The 20984-nt window shown below is 39.3% G+C and overlaps 1 protein-coding gene across 1 annotated transcript; it reads left to right on the forward strand.

Moving 5' to 3' along the window:
- Window positions 1-7326: 7326 nt before the first annotated feature.
- On the forward strand, window positions 7327-8109 carry LOC125549582 (agamous-like MADS-box protein AGL61). Its single transcript, XM_048712956.2, has one exon. The coding sequence runs from the start codon at window positions 7327-7329 to the stop codon at window positions 8107-8109; it is 783 nt and encodes a 260-aa protein (XP_048568913.2).
- The last annotated feature ends 12875 nt before the right edge of the window (window positions 8110-20984 follow it).

The following is a 20984-nucleotide window of genomic DNA, read 5'->3' on the forward strand; positions in this document are numbered from 1 at the left end:
CAAACACATCGGTTTTGTTTTCCACGTTTATAAAAATAAATACACAGAAGTTCAAAATAAAAATGTTGAGAAGTTCAAATTCAATTAAATAAAGTAGTTCAACATTTAAAACATCTTAGATTTTTTTCGTTACTAAAATATGCTCAAAACAAGTCTTAGCATGTTCAAAACAAGTCTTAGCATGTTCAAAAAATGCTCTTAACTAGTCATGATTTGTTAAAAAAATCCTTTCCAATGCTATCATTTGCTCAAATTCGACGAGTGCTTTGGGAGTTAAGGACAAGTTTTTACAGAGAAGTTCAAATTGAAAACGGCCAGAAGTTCACGTGCTGCATGGTGTGTGTTTTCATATGAGAAAAAGGAATAAAAATTTAAAGTATAAAAATTTCACTGCTAGAAGTTCAGGTGCTCAACACAGGGAAGTTCAAAAACTTCTTGTGAGAGAGGCAATCGGCACTATATATCAGTTGTGCAACTCTGATGAACGGGTGAGAAATTACGAACAAAAACACATGGTAGAAGTTCAAGTGAAAAACAGCGGGAAGTGCGATGATTATAGAAAACTTAGATTTTTCTCGTTATTAAAGAATGAAAAAAAGAATTTCAAAAATAAAACAACAAGAAGTTCAACTTTTAAAAATAGAGTGCTTCAAAATTTCATAAAAAGATTAAAGAAATAAAATCAGGAAGTCCATATTAAAAAGATGAAGAAGTTCGATGATTGTAGAAAACTCAGATTTTTCTCGTTATTAAAGATTGGAAACAAGAAGTTCAAAAATAAAAAACAATAAGTTCAACTTTTAAAAATAGAGCGCTTCAAAATTTTATAAAAAAGGATTAAGAAATTCAGATAAATATTTATAAAAAACTCAGATATTTTCACGTAACCGAGAGAACTTCGATTGATAACTGCCTGAAGTTCACGTACTACACGGTGTGCATTTTGTATTAAAAAGGAATAAAAAAGCAAAGACTAAAAGTTTTGTTGTTATAAGTGCAACTCCTTGGTCAAAGAAAGTTAAAAAAATTATTATGAGAGGGGTTTGTACAAAAGGAGTATCATTTGTGTAACACTAACGAATGGATGAGAAAATTACAAATGAAAATACATCACAGAAGTTCAACGTGTAAAAAGCATGAAGTTCAACTACTACGCTGAATGAATTTCAGATGAAAAACTTTTAAAACCATCGCGAGAATGAAAAAACGATCAACACGGGAAAGTTATGTGCTTACAGCAGTTTTCCACCGGTATATCACTTGCTCAATTTCGGTGAGTGGATGGAGAGTTACGAGCAGTGGATGGAGACCTACGAGCAAAAAATCCACGTGAAAAACAGAGTGAAGTTCAGGTACACGCATCGAGAAGTTCAGGTTCTTCACGCGGTGCATTTTCGAAGAATCTGGTTCGCGATAGAGGCAGAACGAATGATCCCGCCGTTTTCAAAATTACTTGAAAACGGCTAAGAATCATAGAAAACCATCAACATGAAAAAGTTTCGCATTTTTCGTAGCTTTTCAACGGTATATTATTTGCCCAATTCTGATAAAGTTTGTAGAAATTACAGCGAAAGTACGTTTTTCGCCATTTTCCAAACTGACTTAAAACCGTAAAGAATTGGGAGAAACAATACATACCAAAAAGTTTCGCATTTGTTCAAGCTTTCCAACACCATATCATTTGCTGCATTCGGACGCACGGCTAAAAAATTAGCTTGAAAATACGAACTCGGTAGGACTTGGACCATTTTCTAAATTACTCTTAAACCATTCAAAATTAGAAAAAAAAAACTTTCAAGATGAAAAGGTAGCACATTTTCATAAGCTTTCCAACGCCATATCATGTGCCTCCATTGGATTAGCCGTTTAGAAATGACATCGAAAAACGAACTCAGCTGTTCGGTTTACGAAATTTTATGTTTTTTCAAATTACTCTTTAACCATTGGGAATTAGAGAAAACTTTCAACATGTGGAAGGAGCGGTTTTGCAGCAGCTTTCTAACGCCATATTATATGCCTCATTCCGATAAACGGTTTAGAAATGCGATCAAAAATACGATTCACGTTTTTTGTGCAAAGAGAAAATGGTTTTTAAAACTGATCTTAAACCGCTTACATTTTGTCAAAATTTTAACATGGGTCATGATACTGGTGTCCATAGCTTTCCAACGGTATATCGCAAGCCCCATTTCAGCAATGTTGGCGGAAGTTCAACCTAGTTCATAGGGAAGTTCAAAGTACTACTAGTGGGGCAGGTCAGGTTGTGATCAGAATATTATTCTGATCCCGTAATCAGAATAGTGTATATATATCACATTGAGAAATGGAAAAAGGCCGAGAGGGCTGAGAAACAATGTAGCATTTGTGTAACCAAGGAGGAGAGCCTCACGACAAAGCTACCTAGTTCTCTTCCTTGGTACATGGGTGTGTGCGTGTGTGTGTGTTTGGAATATCTTCAATGTGTGTGTTCTTGAGAGAAACAACCAGAGAAAGAGAGAGAGAGAGAGAGAGAGAGAGAGAGAGAGAGAGAGAGAGAGTGAGAGAGAGCTGTGAGAGCCAGCAAGAGGTAGAAGAAGAAGCGGCGTTGCAAGGAGGCGGCGCCAACACTTGGCATTCAGAGCCTTGTCGATCCAGTGGCGCAGTCTGACTCCATGTGAGGTGGAGGATGACGGCGCGAGGAGGCCGGCGGCGGCGCGATGCCGATGATAGCCGGTTGAGGTGCGATGTTGCGACATGATGATGGAGGGGTGGTCGGCGTCGCGAAGGCGTCGTCCACTTCAAGAGGGGATCTCTGCGTGTGGCAAGTCGGTGTGGTGGCAGGCGCTGCGACGGCGTCATCCACGACTACACGGCCTGGTAATTGGCGTTGCAAGGACGTCACGCACGACAAGATAATGTTTCTCCATTCACATGAAAAACATGCTCATGTATATCAAAACTTTTTAGGGTTAAACCATATGTTAACTTGTTTCACTCATGATTTGCTAACAATGAGGTTGTCATCATTTTTCTAGGAAAGTCGATACAACATACAAAATGTATAGTGAAATACACTCGTACCGCCACAGGCTGAAAGCAACGCATCAATCACATCTCTCATTTTGCTCGCTCCAGAAGCAAGTTATATGCTCTCATGATGCCCAAGTCGTGCAACAGGAGTCCATTATATCCCGAGCTAGTCCGTTGTGTGCTCCCATACATGTGATTTCTCATCTACCTCACCATAGAAATAAATCCTTCCTTCCAACAATAACTGACATCCACATCGATTGATTGCTAAGAGGTCATCCACGACAACACGATGCCTTTGTGATATTTTTCCTTGCAACTCTGTCTACTACTCCCGTCAAATAAAAAACGTCCACCATGTGCCAGTTCAAACCTAGACATAGGAAACTAGTGCTCCTTGCATGCCCTCACCAAACTAGTTGTTTGTTAAGGAGTCTAAACCAAACGGACCGCAATTCAACCGTAACAACAAAAATTATCGTCATGACCAAGACCTAATCCAAACAAGAAGCAAAGTTGGACAATTTATGGAGTGACACATGTCATGCATGGTAAAACTTTTCCTTTCCTTTTATTTTTATTTGTATATGTTTACAATAAATTATCCATTGATAACGATTAAGGTCAAAAAAGACTATCAATGTTCTTATTGTCCTCTAATGTAGGGTGGCACTAACAACGCGAGTGAGATTGATGCTTCTACTATGGAAGTCATCAAACTTGGTGGAGACGTCCGACACAACAATGTTCAAGAAGGATCAGGAGAAATATTGCCCAAAGCCATCATGATTTAGAACAAATTTCTTGTCAATGGAAAAGAAAGAAGCAAAGATTTCATTAGTGGAGAGGCAAGAAGGCAGAGAATGAGAATTGGTATAAAGGGTGATGATACATGTCCAAAGCTCCAGGAGCATGTCGATGTCGACCCAAGAAAATTGCCAAATAAGTCATTGAGGAGGTGGCTTTATCGAGATATCCAAGCAAATTGTCAAAGTCAATGATGATGTAGGTCATTACTTTGAAAAAATAACTACTTCAGGGTGATCCCATGTCTCCAATGTAATTTAACATTGTTGCTGGCATGTTCGCAACTTTAAATAATCGCACGAAGCAGGAAGGTTAGATTGCGAGAGTTGTGCCACACCTTGTGGATGGTGGCCTCTCTATTATGCAATATGTTGATGATACGATTCATGTTATGGATAAGACTCGAAACCTCGAATTCTTGCTTTCAACGTCCGACTAAATGTTTGTTATTGATCTTAACTTCCATAAAAGTGAATAGTTCTGCTTTGGAGAGGTCAGTGAGGCAGCAGCTGATTACACTGACTTGTTTGGTTGTGCGCAAGGCCATTTTCCGATTAAATATTTGGGAATTCTAAATCATTATCGGTGCTCACTAATGCGGGGTGAAAAGATGTAGAGGTGTGGTTAGGAAAATGGTTGAGTAGTTCGAAAGGAAAATTGCTCTCTTTAGGAGGAAGACTTGTCTTGATCAATTATGTCTTCATAAATATGGTTCTCTATATGCTTTCTTTTTCCCGACTCCCAAAATGGGTCTTACAAAAGCTAAATTATTTTAGATCCATATTATTTTGGCAAGGAGATAGTGAAAAGAAAATGTATAGGCTGGCCAAATGGAGCATGGTTTTTACGCCGAAAGAACAAGGTGGTGTTGGCATTCTTGACCTGTAGGTCAAGAATGATGCCTTACTTAGTAAATGGTTGTTCAAACAACTTCCTGGAGATGGCGTTTGGAAAACCTTTTTGGTAGGCCAACAAATTGTGCCTCGGGCTTATTGGAAACCTAGTGGCTCACAAATGGCGGCAAAGAAACACCTTTTCCGTTTTGTATCATTTGCTGTAAAATTAAGATGCATCGGAGATTCCTTTCTGGGAGAAGAAGTGGTCAGGCAATGACAGCCTCCGAGAATAATATGCACCTTTTTACTACATTATTCATGATAAGAATGATACTCTTGTCCAGGTGCTCAGTTCATTTCCGCCTGATATTTCTTTCAGGAGTGATTTGATTGGCCTCCATCTTATGTCATGGCAATATCTTGTATCCCGGTTGGATTGGATTAACCTGACGCAAGAACACAATATGTTTCGTTGGAATCTGACTACATCTGGGTCATTCACAATAGTCTCTATGTATCGTGTGCTCACGCATTTAGATGTCCCAGTGGATAATAACAAGAAAATTTAAAAATCGAAGTTTCCTCTCAAATTTAAAATTTCCATGTGGTATATTCGAAAGAGAGTTGTGCTAACCAAAGAAAACCTTGTCGGTCGCAATTGGCAAGGAAGCAAGACGTGTAGCTATCGTAATCACGATGAAACAGTCAAACACCCTTTTTGAAGAGCAAGTTTGGGTGTTCTACGTTGTCAGTAATCCAAATAGCGTCCAATTTGTATCCTCCCAAAGTGTTGCAAATATTTTTGGTCATTCGTTGGATGATGTTTCAAATAGGTTCAAAATGCTAATAAGGCTGGGATTGTATGCCTTATTATGGTTGCTTTGTCTATGTAAAACTGATTTGGTTTTTACTTTCAAAGATGCTTCTCGTTTGTAGGTTACTTTCCGTTGTACGTACTCTCTTTGTACATTGTCTACACTATACCAAACAGAATACCAACCGTTGTTTAAGGCGTTGTGTATGCAGTTGGAGTTGGTGACCAGGAAGGTTTTACCGAACATGGCTGGCACCATAATCTTATATCGGTCTACCAAAACCTTCGAAGTAGGCATAGTGTTGGTCCAGTATGACTCTGTTGTTGCTGATATGTAGGGTTTTTATTTCCTTTTGTAAGGCTGCTAGTGTTTGGTTGTGTGTCTTAGTTATGCAGAGGCCAGGTGTTGCTTATCATGTTTCGTATCTGGTTGATGCTACATTTGCCTTAATCAATGCGCCCTTTATCGAAGACGCTAACATAATCATAGTTGTAACCTTGTTAATTGTCGTTATTCAACTAGCAAGATCTTTGTACACATGAGAATAAATCTCATCCGTATGATGATTATGTCAGGTCCACTCGCTCTCTTGGAGACACAAATTTGGCGAAAGTTGCTCAGGTATGTCTCTAAGGAGCTTGGGGCGTCTGTTTATATATGCATAGGGGAAGTTGAGATGATGAAGGTAAGTCTTGAGTTGTCCAGTTTAGGAAGCTTGATGAGATTATAATCCATTAATCAATTACTATTAGCCATTGGCCATTAGCCAGCTCGATAGTCGGTAGGAATTACCACCCATTGATGTTAATCCACTAGAAATCTAGCTATGCACGAGGTGAGATTCATGCACCCTCTCGTACCAGCTGACAACTCATCACACCCTCGAACTTTATTGGCATGCATATATATAGCTAGTATTTGCTAGTGGATTAATGGTAATGGGGCAGTAATTGCAATTGAGCTAGCTAATGGCTAATGGGTAATTAATTGATTATGATTCCATCAAAGTCTTTCTAGATTGGACACATGACAACTCATCGCCATCATCTCGACTCTTCTGACAGGAGTTGCCATGAGCTCATTTGAAAAGTTTAAATTTCGGAAACAATTTTTTTTTTGGAATGCCACACTAAATAACCGAATTTTCGAGATTTGGACAATTGATGTTGAATTATTCAATCAAAGTTCACTGACATGACAATAAATTTTGATATAATTCAAATTTAGTTTAAATTTAATACGAATATAGTATGTAATTTCGAACTTACAATGATTTCAGTTACGTACACATCAGAGGCAATGCATTGGCATCACTCATCTCATGTGCTTGTCTCTCTACTACTGAATGAACACTGTATACGCCAAGTTGTCACGCGTGTTCCAGGTTACAAATGTTTCGATACCAACTGAAAATAACAAAAGTTCAGACCTTTTTATTTTTGAAATACTGAACCTTTCTCATATCTTATCATACCCGTCACAACTCAGCGTGTCTTAATTCAATAGCAAGCGTGACCAGAGACCTGAGGTGAGGAACAAACTAACCATGCATTGAGCTCATGTCCTATCGTACACATCCAAATTCCGAGGTTAAAACAAATATTACCTCCAAGATTCGTGTCAAAAAAACCCAAAATTCCATCAAAACTTCAATGGAAATAATGAACCCTGCTCAGATCTTTTCGCGCGCGTGACAACTCATGGGCAGAGAAGAGTGATAAAAATTGCATCGGCGATGATGAGTTGTCATGTACAGGGGCAATTCCTCCTCGTCTTGATCTCTCCGCTGCTATATAAACACCGATCCTCGAGTAGTAGCCGCACACGTTCCTACCTCCACGCAGTCTCTAGTCTCTGGCATGGCAACGGCAACGGCAACGGCGCCGCGGCGGAGGGCAAGCATGGGGCGGCAGAAGATCGAGATACGGAAGATCGAGAGCGAGGAGGCGCGGCAGGTGTGCTTCTCCAAGCGCCGGGCGGGGCTGTTCAAGAAGGCGAGCGAGCTGGCCGTGCTGTGCGGCGCCGAGGTTGCTGCCGTCGTCTTCTCCCCCGCAGGCAAGGCCTTCTCCTTCGGCCACCCCTCCGTCGAGGCCATCCTCGACCGCTTCGTCCCCTCCGCGGCGCAGCATCCTGGGGCGGTGGTGGCCGGCGCGGGCCTAGGCGCCGCTGGTGACCGCAACCTGGCGGAGCTGAACCGGCAGTACGGCGAGCTGCGCACGCAGCTGGAGGCCGAGAAGGCGCGCAAGGAGCGCGCCGAGGAGGCCATGGCAAAGGAGCGCGCCGCGGGCAACCAGATGGCGGCGTGGCTCGACGCCGACCTGCGCGACATGGGGGAGGAGGAGCTGATGGCCTTCGCCGCCGCGCTGGTCGAGGTGCAGGCCGCCGTCTCGGAGCGTGCCAACCAGGTGCTCCAGGAGGCGCTGAACGTCGGCCGCTCCAGGAGCGCCAGCCGCATGCTCCAGGCGCCCCCACTGCACCAACAGCAGCAACAGCTCGCCGGGGGCGGTACCTTCGAGTTGGGTGGCACCAGCACCAACGCCGGGATGGAGATACAGCAAATGCTCCTGGCGATGCCTCCGCCGCCCCCACCGGGGTTCGCGCCAGGAATGGACATGGTGCAGCACGGCGGATTCCCCTACTGAGGAAGTGGAAAGAAGATGAATGATCCATCTATCTGGATGCATGATGCATATGCAATCTTGTTTTGTTTTTTTTTTTTCACTTTTATTGTCGTTGCGTTGTGCAACGCAACATACTGGGTCCTTCAATTGTGATTTGTCTCGGTGCTCGAGATTAATGAAATAAAAGCCCTTGTTTACTTATCTCTGCTGGCAACATTGCAAAGATGCATGCAAGAATGTTTTCTGTCAATCAGTACTCGTTATAAGCTTGTTAAGATGGTGGATCTGTAAGATTTGCACAATGAAAATGGCCTTAATTAGTTTTGGCAACAGATAATGCATAACACACGTGTTATGTTCATCCCAATTTCTGGACAGTCTACACAAAACTGAGCAAACTAGTTTTTTTTTCAACACAGTACAAACGTCTCCTCCCACTGAAAGCACATTACCGGAAATCCTAAAATGAATTCAAGAATAATGCGAGCACCGGGACTTGAACTCTGATGTGCTGAGAATACCACTGTCCCTCTAACCATCCAACCACAGGTTGGTTCGCACTGAGCAAACTAGTTGATAGACACAAGGGTAGGAATTGTTTTATGAGATAAGTATGCCCAACAAAATTGAAGGTACGGCCCCAATGAAATAAAAAGGTTAAGGGACAAACGAAGCCAAGCAAATAGTTAAGGAGAAATAAAGTTTTACTTTCAAAAATAGATAACAAAATGTGATGCCTCATTTGCAGTAATGTCAAGTTAATCTCATTTGGACATAATTTTTCATCAAGGCCCTCGATCAACATAATGGCCAGTGGTAAATGGCAGTGCGTTGAGGAAAGACATTAACGTGCTGCAAGCTAGTAACAGTGCACATTAGGATACAAATTACTGGATTATTCATGAGCTGCCGTTTCATTTGGAGGATGATATATACACACTTATGAAGTACCAATGCTAATGCTGGATACGACGTAACAATGCTGGATGACACCTCATGCATGCATATGTGTGTTTAATTTAGCTACGCATTGATGCATGAATATATTTTTCTTGTTCTCTTGTCGTCTCTATCTCTTAGCAAGGTTGTGTGATCCATCATCTAAAAATCTTCCCAGTACAGAAATAATAGTAAAGTAAGATATCTGTGAAAACACTCACCCAAACAAAAAGGGGAAAAAATATTTGGGAAGTACCACGCTAAACATAGGCTTCCTAATTAATCTTGAATATTGGCTGGTGAAAAATAAATGCATTGATTCATGCGGCCAGGGAAAACAAGGCTTAGAAATGTGGTTAACACCTAAATAATGAGCTACCAGAAATTAAAAGTTCAACAAAATTGTAAGTAATGTTTGCCTTCTATTTACGAAATGCTGCAGCAGCCAATTCTGCCTTCTTTTTGGTGCTACAGTCTTGCGGACTTTCAAATGCTCGGCCATCTATGGTGACTGTTGACCTGAACAATGGCGGGTGAAGTGGACCACTCTGAATGGCGTCATACAATGGTAAATCTTTCTGTCTCTACTGAGCATATTCTGGCAACTGACACTTGTAAGGAACTTGTGTTTCTCTAGTGCACAAAATAGTGAGTACAACGGATATAGAAGAAACAGGTGTGAAAGAACATCATGAACCCTTTTAGTGGCAAGAATAAGAAGCTTCACAACAGCATGAGAGATGAAAAAAATCAAATCAATTTTAGCGATTGGGGCCATTAATTTAAATAAACATACAAGTAGTAAAGTCCAACCACTATAATAGAAAGAGCAATTTCCAAGAAAGTCCAACCAGGTAGTAATCATCACGATTGTGGTGATGCTTCTTACGATCTTGAAAATTTATTTAAGGCTCATAATAAATATGTTATTGATAATAATGTTTGCAATATTGAAAGTGGGTTTGGAAGAGTGTCAATTTTAGGTAAAAAGAATACCACATATTTGGAGAGTGTTCAATCTTATGAAATTTTTGATAAAAGTGGATTTGGTGAGGTCGTGACTTTAGTTTATGTTAATCCCACTATCTTAGAAAATTATGAGACTTTTTGCATGTGGATCATGAAGAGAAAATTTTATATGATAGCTATATTGTTGAATTTGATTGTGATTCTACATGTATTTATTATGAGAGGGGAAAATATGGCTGTAGAAATTTTTATGTTACTAAATTACCTCTCGTTATGTTGAGATTGTCAATGTTTTATTCTTCTCCCTTGCATATACTAGATATTTCTTGTCTTAATAATTTGTTTGCCTATAAAATGCCTAACCATAGGAAGTATATTAGACTTAAATGTGTTTGTCACATGTTTTATGATGCTCTCTTTATGTTTCAATTATTATCTTTCATGTGAGAATCATTGAAATCTCAAAGCCTATCTTAATGGCTAAGATTGGAGGTGGGAAAGTTTTGTTTTTGAATCTCAAGATATTACTTGTGGATGGTAATGATATATAGCTTGAATACTCTTGACAAGGAAGATTTTATATTTATCCGTTAGACCTTATGATGTTAATTGTGGCATTATTAGGTTAATCCCCTTGCGATGGATGCTGCGTAGTGTAGCTGTCGTAATTTTCAGTTTGACACACTAGGTCAACGAATTGTGGGATGATGGTAGCAGTACTACATTTAGTAGATTATAACTTGAATGTATCTTTTGTAGTTAGCAAAATGTTGCTATTCTTGCAGTCTATGAGAGCCAAATTTACAGGGCAAGCCTAGCTCTCATCTGTTTGGATTCATCCTGTGCATTGGAGCCACTGCTGCAAGAGCCTTGAAGACTTTTTTGTAAGTAATTCTTCTATCGTCTGAGGGGTAATTAGTTTTTCTCCGCATTCTTGTGGATGACACATTATGAATGGACGCGATATACTATTCATGAGCAAAATATGTAGATAAAAAACTGAAGCTTCTAGGATTTGTCTTTGTTGTTATATTTACCGGGTGTTGTGTGTATACTTCTAGGGTGCGGTATTTAGGTATATCTTGACTCTTCCTTCTAAAAAAGGTATATCCTGACTCTTGATTATTCTGCTGTCTTGCAGGGAGGAACTTAATTCTACGAGCCTACTCTTGTACGTGGCTTCAATTGTTTTCATTCTCATGCCCGTTATAAAGGTATGTGCGCGTCACTTTCCTTCCCTATAACAAATTCAGACGTCTTTCCCTTCCAGATATATTATTAACCGAGCTGGATCGATTGCTCTTGCTAGCTACTCCCTCCGTCTCAAAATATAAGAGCGTTTTTGACACTAGTGTAGTGTAAAAAAACGCTCTTGTATTATGGGACGGAGGGAGTAGGTATGTAATTAGCTGAAGATGGTCTTTTTTCATGCGTTACAGCAGACACGTGTTACATGCACAATCTTTTTTTTTGAACAAAGAGAGGCACAAACAGGTGCCAATATATTGAGCTCAAATTCAGTGTACATCATGATTATAGAAACTGCTTGCAAGAAAGAGAGAATTAGACTGCAGAATCTGAGAAAGAAGAGCTGAATAGAAGTCGGAGAAGAGAGGAAGGGAGCAGAATCCCTTCAGATGAACCACATGACTAAACATAAGAAGGCATCCTAAAGAAGAAGATGACATGAACTGCCCTTCTGCTACTCAAAGTGCAAAGATACACCATGGAAACAACAGCAAGAGCAACTGGACCAACAACATCAGAGTGAAATTGGGCTCCAATAGCTTCCATCAAGTTCTGAAGAAGAGTCTAGCCGAGCTCCAAAATCATTGGCTTAGTCTGCAGATTCACCAACAAGTCTCCTTGCGCCTGAAGAAGTCCATCCCTGCAACTGAAATACTACAAGAACAAATGAAGCAGAGTATCTTGAACAGAGAAGAACCAAGAAGCAAATAGCTAGTAACAATGCACTGTGTGAATCTTAATACCAGGAATTTGGAAATTAGAAAGAAGGGATACAACATTGCAGGAATTAGAAGAGTGATTACGAGCAAAGCAACAAATCTGAGTATCCCTATTCGCTGTGAAAACCTGGTGAGCAAGGTTATGGGCAACTCCATTAACTTCTCTAGCAATATGAAACACTTTAGGATTAAGAGCTACAGAATGTTTGAAAAAATGGCAAGATCCTTTCTGATATTCCAAGGAATAGAGGGATCTAAGGTGTTGGCCAAAGCAGAACATTTAGCAAGAGTAAGACAGTCAGTTAGAAAAGTAGCATGCATAATATTGAGCCGAGAGGCTATATTAGCAGCAGAAGCAAGAGCAATAGATTCAGCCTGCAAAGGAGTGGATGTAGAGGAAGCGGAGGCCTGAATTTGAATATTAATTTCTCCCTACTCCGAGGGGAGAGAAATATAGATACCAACACCTGTAGCCACATCACCTGGAGGAAGGCCAGGAACTTTTTTTGTTCTGAAAGCTGCATTAGAGTAAATTTTTGGCCCAACAACTAAAAGATCAGACCTGAGAGAATTACCTGGCAAGGGGAGCTGATTGCTAGCAGGAATGTGTTGAACCTGTTGATTCTTGATAGAAAGACCAGAAAGAACATCATGAGGCTCCAAATTTAAAGCACCAGCCGCAATGCTAACTTGATAAGGAAGAGCTTTGTTTCTATCAAAAAGAAAATCATTTCTTGCTTTCCAAAGGCTCCACAGAAAATTTAGGATATTCGGGATGGAGCCATGTGGGTGATTCCTTTGAATGAAAGCAATAAGCACTGAATGCATTGTAGTATGGCCTTGGGTTAAAACATCAGCTTTGAGAAACCAGGGAGAAGAAAACCAGGCCGCACGAGCAAAATGACAAAGGAAAAATAGATAAAACTCATCCTCCGGTTGACCACATCGACAACACATTTGAGAAATATGAACCGAGAAACGACCAGCTCGCATACCCGTAGGCAAAGCTTTTCTTAAAAGTCTCCATGCAAAAGTTTGCACCCTGGGAAGCAAATTCTTTTGTGTCCAAAACATTGTAAGCAGATTTTTCAAATCCAAAGGTACAACAGTAGGGGCATGTCTAGGATTAGCATGAATATCTTGTAAACACAATTTATAAGCAGATTTGGAGGAACAAATACCATTTGGAGTAAGATCCCAACACAACAAATCTGGAATTTCGTCATCAACAATATCAGTATGAACAATAATGGAAGCCAAAGGTTGCTGAAAAATCGAGAAAATGAGAGTTTGATTCCAAATCCTTTGACCTGGAAGCCAAAGATACTTAACCAAGGCCGGGTACACAAAACCAGCATGTTGAGGAATGAGATGCTCATGAATGGAACTCCAATTATTACACCAAGGAGTGCTCCAAATAGAAATGTTACCTTGCGTTATTTGATAGAATGAATGAGTTTTAAGCGTAGGTAACATTTTAAGAATGGAAGCCCAGAAAGCAGATTTAGGAGGAGTAGTAATGGCAGTCCAAATGGAAGCATTAGGAAAATATTTAGCTTTAAGCACAAGAAACAAATGAGAAGAGGGGTCTTTAGCTAACCTCCAAGCAGCAGATAAAATCAGACTTTCATTGATGGCCTTCAAGTTCCTAACACCTAGACCTCCTTCATCTTTGGAGTTGCAAATGTCTTTCCATGCTCTAAGACAAAGACTCTTTGTAGAGTCATTTTGTCGAACACCTGTCCACCAAAAATTCCTAATAATAGCTGTAAGCTTAGCAATCAATTTCTTAGTGAACAAGATATTAGCCATATAGTAGACAGGAATGGCCGAGAAAACCGAACGAATCAGCTCAAGACGGGCAGCATGAGAAAGCAAGTTGGCTTTATAAGAAGGCAATTTTTGCAAGAATTTGTCCAGAACAAAATTATAAACAAGAACTCTGTTTTTAGCAGGAAGAATCAACAGATGACCAAGATGAGTAAAATTTGCATCCAAAGAAGAAACAGGGAAAATCTGCTTCATGTCTTGCATAGCAATAGGAGAAACATGAGAGATGAAAAGAATAGCAGATTTAGACCAGTTTGGAGTTTGACCAGAAATAGCACAAAATTGGTTTATAAGATTAGCCATAGTGTGAGCTTCTTGCAAAGTGGCTTGTCCACAAACCAATAAGTCATCCGCAAATAAAAGAGAGTGAATGGAGGGGCAATTTGGTCCAAGAGAGATACCCTGTAATTCATGAGCAGCAAGAGCGTCATTAAGGGCAATGGAGAGTTCATTGATAGCAATAACAAATAAATAAGGAGACATATGACAACCTTGACGAATACCCCTAGAACTGTTAAATTTTTGAGAAGGCTACCCATTAATGACAACAGAAAACGTAGGCGAGGAGATGCAAGCATGAACTAAATTTATGAAATGACCATACAACCCTTTCCGAGAAAGAGCAGAAACAATAAAACTCCATTAAAGACGATCAAAGGCTTTAGCAAGATCTATTTTAAGCATGAAAGCATTATGTTTCCAGGATTTCAAGGAGAAAGAGTGAGTAATCTCTTGGGCAATGATGATATTATCACTAATTCTTCTACCCTCAATGAAAGCTTGCTGAGAAGGATCTATATAATCAGGCAGGAGAGGCTTGATCCTATTAGCAAACGATTTAGCAATAATTTTATAAACAACATTACAAAGGCTAATTGGACGATAATCCATAGGGACTTGAGGAACCAACTTCTTAGGTATAAGAGCAATGTTGGTATCATTAATGTGAGGAGGCAGAACAGCAGTAAGATAAAAATTGATAACAAGCTGAAGCTGGGTAATCTCATCTCCTATCCAATCCCAAGCAGCCAGGTAAAATTCAACATTAAAACCATCTGACCCTGGAGAAGCATTTAACTTCATATCTTTAAGAATTTGCAAAACCTCATGTTTATCAGGAAGAGCATAGGTTGGGTCCGAAGGATCATTCGGCCACTGGGTGGACACATAAGGTCTATCACTATTATTGTTCGAAGAAGAGAAGATATAACGAAAATAATTGACAAACGTGTGGGTGATAGCAGAAGGTTTGAAATGAAGAATGTTAGTCTCATCTTTGATGGAGCAAATAGTATTACGTTTTCTACGCTTAACAACAGCTTGGTGAAAAATTTAGTATTGCGATCACCAGCCCCAGCCTAGTTCTTCTTACTGTGTTGTTTATAAAACTGATTCAGCTTAGAGAGAGTCTGTTCATACCTGACAGTGAGATCAGCCTCCAATGCATGGTCCTGCTGCTGTGATGGTAGTTGTTGTAGCTGATTAATCTTCCCTTGTAGCTCCAAAAGATCTGATTGTAGAGACTTTTTTTTCCTGCACCACACTTTGAGAGAACCTGCCAAAGAAGAAGTCTTGGCAGCAAAAGAGGTTAGAGAACAATTGTTCCAAGCAGATTTAGCAAAACTGGCAAAGTCCTTTTCCATCAACCACCAATTTTCAAATTTGAAAGCTTGCTTAGGCTTAACAAAATTTCCTTCTGTAGACACTAAAATGGGATCATGATCACTGAGAATAATAGGCAAATTGAGGACTTTAGTATTAGGGTAATGCATGCACCACTCGGCATTAACCAAAGAACGATCAAGACGACGGTAAATAGGTTTAGAAGTGTGTTGGTTACCTCGCCAAGTGTACGCTGGACCACTAAAACCTATGTCAAAAAAACCACAATTTTTAACAAGGGAGCGAAAAGCATTGATACGAAAGTAATTCACATTACCATTACAACCATCGGTATCATACAAGATGTCATTAAGATCACCCATACACATCATGGGCATACCCAGATTATCATATACAAAAGTGGAAATCTGACTCCAAATGGCACTAGTTTGCTTGTGGTACGGGTCTCCATAAATACAAATCAAACAAAATTGAACCCCAGAAGCAGGATGAACTACATTAGCTAATATATAGTGGAAGGTAGCACTATGAACAGTAATGTTCAGATCATCAGTCCACATAAGCCAAAGACCTCCCGAAGCACCTCTAGAGGGAACTACAAAGGCATTAGTAACATCAAACCTATTAATCAGATCAACAGAACGGACTTTGGAAAACTTGATTTCTGAGATAAAAGTTACCTGCGCTTTAGTGGAACGAATCAAGTTGGCCAAGAAAAGCATACGATCATTGCCGAGTCCCCGACCCATACCTCGGCAATTCCAAGCAATGGCCCTCATAGCGCCCGAGGCGCAATAGGGCTATACGTCGCTGCCCGATTGATATCCGTAGTCTCTTGAACTCGAACGTCATCTGAAACTGAGATGCCACTGGTGCGAGGAGGTGCTACACTTATATTCTTTTTCTTTTTTTCTTATTTCTATTTTTTGCGAGAAAGGAGGTGCTGCACAAAGTAGAAAATCTGGGAGGGGACAGCAATTGGAGCGATAATATGGGGGCGAGGAGAAACTAGATCCGGCCCGGAGGGCCAGCGACGCCCTGAATCAGGCTGGAACGAGGAGGCGGGGATGGGATCTAGGAGGGATGAGACCTAGAGAGAAGCAGGCATCAGAGAGGGAGGACTGAGAGGATGAGGCAAGAAAGAAGGGGAAACCTAGGTAGGAGGACGCATCAAAGAACCTGATGGAACCCAAGACTCAGCAGCAAAAAAACGGGAGAAAGGGATCTGGATGGGGCAAGACGGGAAGAGGAAGAGAGGAACAGCAGAGGGAAACCAACGAGAAGGGGAATAGGGAACAGAGGGCGAGAGGGGAGATCAGCAAGGGAAGGGGAGATGAAGAACCGGCGTCACGCCAGTCACCGGACCATCGCCGGAAATCGCCAAAGGCGGTAGCCACCATGCCGCCCTCCGTTCCGTTCTAAGCGGTAGTAGGCACAGTGTATATTTTCGTGTAGTCCTACTACTTTGGTATCTTACTTGCTACTTACCACTACACTAGAGAGTAGATTTAATTAAGTCGTCAGAAAACGTTAAATAACACACCTCAAAGATGACTAGTACTACAACTCAAAACTGGAGTACTAGTCCATCTGTGTAATTTTTTTGTTCCTTCAGCACATTCTTTTCCACCAGTGTAAACTTGGATGTTGCATTCGAATATTTACAAATTTTCTTTGGCATCATTTGTGAACAGAGCCTAGTCTTCTGAAGCCCAAGACGTGGAGAAATGCCCTCCGCTGAGGTTAGTGAGCTATCAATATGCAACATGATCACCATGAGAAGCTACCAAGCAAGAGGAGGAGGAGGAGGAGGAGGACAGTTGATTTGTTCTAAGCTTTTTTCTGATGTCGATTGTGCCCAACTCCTTCACCGACCTCTTTTCCGCCACTTTCACCTTTCCTGACATCCACGGACATCATTTCATGACGAACTAAACCAGCGCGCGGCTCAACTCCTCTAAAAGCAATAATCCATGACTTTCAAACATCAAGCCTATCTTATGGTACAACTTGTAGAAGTTGAAGCCGCATATCGACCCTCCAAAAACCAAATCACCAAACATTGGCTACATCCTCGGGGAATGACTATGGACGCTCCTTCCCATGATGTTGATGTGTTGTACGCCGTTGTCCGGTAGTCGATGTTGGTAAATTATATTAACAAACCTTGGTGTTGTAATTTCTATATCCTTGAATGATCGGTATGCAGCCTGAATCTCTAAAAGGCTCAACATGTGGGAAAACCCGTGGACACGCTTCATATCCAACATTGTAAATTGCAGCATGTTGAGGGAAGAGATTAACTTGCTGCTAGCTAGCTAATAATAGTCCACATTAGGATGTGAATTACTGGATTCTTCATGACCTACTGTTTCAGAGCATGATACATGCTCTTTTCTATGGAAAGCATGATACATACTTATGAAGTTGCAGTGTTGGTTATCAAGTAACAATGTTGGATGACACCTCATGCATGTAGGTGTGGTTTAAACTAGCTACTCATTGATGCATGCATTTTTTTCTTTTCTTATTCTCCTGTCGTTTGTCTCCTGCCAAGTTTACAAAGCATATTAAAGTAAGATATATGTGAAAAAAATGGGAAAATATTACTTGAGATATATGAAGCTAAATATATACGTGCTAATTAATCTTGAATTGGATGGTGAAAAATAAATGCATTAATAAATGCGACCATTGAAAATGAAGGATAAAATATGTGATTAACACCTAAAAGTAGCTACCATAAATTGAAACGATATTAGCTAACCCTAATATTTCTATTTTTACCTCCGGTTCTGGAAAAGTTCTACAAGATATTCTCTGATTTTTGCTTTCTTCTTGTGTTTTAGTTTGATTTTTACAAGTTTTATTTTGATTTTTATTTTTTGCTAGGTTCTCATTTTTCTTCTTATTATCCTCTGTTTATTTTATTTATGTTTTTTAAAACTTTGTGATGATTTTTCAACTTCTAGACTATTTCAAAATTTACAATATTTTTATTTTTGAAGTTCTTTGAAAATCAAAAAAAATAAATTAAATGAATGAATATTTTCTAATTATTTGTGAACATTTTTATAGAATTCAGCAACATGTATTTTTTAAAATAAATGAACATAAGAAATGGCTGGAAAAAATACAATTATGATTTTAATGGCTTGTAATATGTGTTGTACTGGTTGCTCGAGATTAATGAAATACATTCATTTGTTTGGTTGTCTCTGCTGGCAACATTGCAACTATGAATGCAAGACAAAAAGGAGGCCAATCAAATAGTTAAAATGTAAAAACGGACTTTTTCAGAAATAGAAAAAATTGATGCCAGTTTTTAGGAATGTCGAGTTAGCCATATTTTATTTTATTTGTCTTTGTGTTATTGGACAAAATTAGTCATCAAGCCTCAAATCAAATGGCCAGTCATAAATGGCAACGTGTTGAGGGAAGAGATTAACTTGCTGCTAGGTAGCTAATAATAGTCCACATTATGATGTGAATTACTGGAATCTTCATGACCTACTATTTCACTTGGAGCATGATACATGCTCTTTTCTATGGAAAGCATGATACATACTTATGAAGTAGCAATGACGGTTATCAAGTAACAATGTTGGATGACACCTCATGCATGCATGCATTTTTCTGTTCTTATTCTCTTGCCGTTTGTCTCCTGCCAAGTTTACAAAGCATATTAAAGTAAGATATATGTGAAAAAACATGGAAAATATTAATAGGAATATATGAAGCCAAAAATATAAATGCTAGTTAATCTTGAATTGGCTGGTGAAAACAAATGCATTAATAAATGTGGCCATTGAAAATGAAGGATAAAATATGTGATTAACACCTAAAAACTAGCTGCCGTAGATTGAAACGATGCTTAGCTAAGTATAGGGTTAAATTACCTCAAGAAAGCTCAACGAAAGTTAAGGATGATTATCATTGGTAGAAATGTCATTAACACTTTTTAAGAAAAAATTAATTAACATTTTAGCGGGAATGTAATTAACACACGCACATGAAGCTGCCTGAGCTACTATTTGGTGGGCCCAAGAGACAGATATGTGATGGCCCAAAGTGTTCTAGAAAATGGGCTAAGACCAGAGAGATAAGCTTTGAATGGGTTAACTACTCAATGCATGTTCACTATTTTGTGCACTATAGAAACACAAGCTCCTTACAGGTGCCAGTTGCCAGAATATGCTCAGAAGAGACAGAAAGATTTACCATTGTATGACGCCATTTAGAGTGGTCCACTTCACCCGCCAATATTCAGGTCAACAGTCACCATAGATGGTTGAACTTTTGAAAGTACGCAAGACTGTAGCACAAAAAAGAAGGCAGAATCGGCTGCTGCGGCATTTTGTAAATTAAAGGTGAACATTACTAACAATTTTCTTGAACTTTTTCCAAAAATGTCATAAACATTTAAAAAAAAAGTGTAACATTTTTGAAGTATTATGAACATTAAAAATTACACAAAGATTTTCTTAAAATGTTACAAGCATTTTAGAAAACAATTGCACGGAGGAACATTTCTGTGTTGTGAACATATTTTAATAGTTACGAACACTTTATATATGTCATGAACATTCTTGAAAAATTATGCCAACATTTGTTTTAAATGTTGTGAACATTTGTAAAAATGTGTGAAAATTTGTATGGAATGGTATGGAATGTTACCATATTTTATTTACTGTCATGATTTTGGTTGCAAATGCTGAAGTGTCATGAAGAAGATTTCTATAACAATAATATAACAAATATGTTTTCAATAAAATATTTTTAAAGCACGACTCCAAATATATATAAAAGATGAAAATAAAAAATAAAAGACCAAAACCCCAAAACCATACGTAGCATTGAAGCTAAGTCGCACTAGCTGTGCATGGCCCAACTAGCCTTGCGATGTGGGTCAGGCATTCGTCGGTTTCAATTGAAGCAAGACATAAACGTCCCCGGCGCTAGGCATGTACACCAGTTCAGGTGAGCCCATTACAACTTCTTTCCTATTTTTTCCTCCGACTCTGGGAAAGTTCTACAAGATCTTCTATGATTTTTGCATTCCCCTTGTGTTTACTTGTGATTTTTACTAGTTTAATTTTGATTTTTCCTTTTTCCTAGGTTTTCATTTTTCTTCTTATGGTTCTCTTTTTATTTTATTATTTTTAAAACTTTCATGAAGATTTTTCAAATCCTACAATAGTTTGAAATTTACAATATTCTTATTTTTGAAGTTTTTTCAAAATCAGAAAATTAAATTAAATAATGAACATTTTATAATTATCTGTCAACATTGTTTTTAAAATTCATTAACACATATTTTTAAAAATAAATGAACATAAGAAATGGCTGAAAAAAACCAAACAAACTGTTAAGGATGGCAATTTTACCCATGGGTACCTGACCCCGTAGGGGTAGGGTATGGCCACATTTTTGTTTCCATGGGTAGTGCCTAAACACTATCCGACTAGTTGTGGGTAGGTCACGGTTATGATTTTGTGCCAATGGGTATGTCCATACCCTACCCGATTATCTTACTAGCGATAAAGACCTAGTCCACGTCATGGTGAA

This window comes from Triticum urartu, chromosome 3A (genome assembly GCF_056163025.1).
Source record: "Triticum urartu cultivar PI428250 chromosome 3A, HENAU_Tu73, whole genome shotgun sequence".
Taxonomy (NCBI): Eukaryota; Viridiplantae; Streptophyta; class Magnoliopsida; order Poales; family Poaceae; genus Triticum; species Triticum urartu.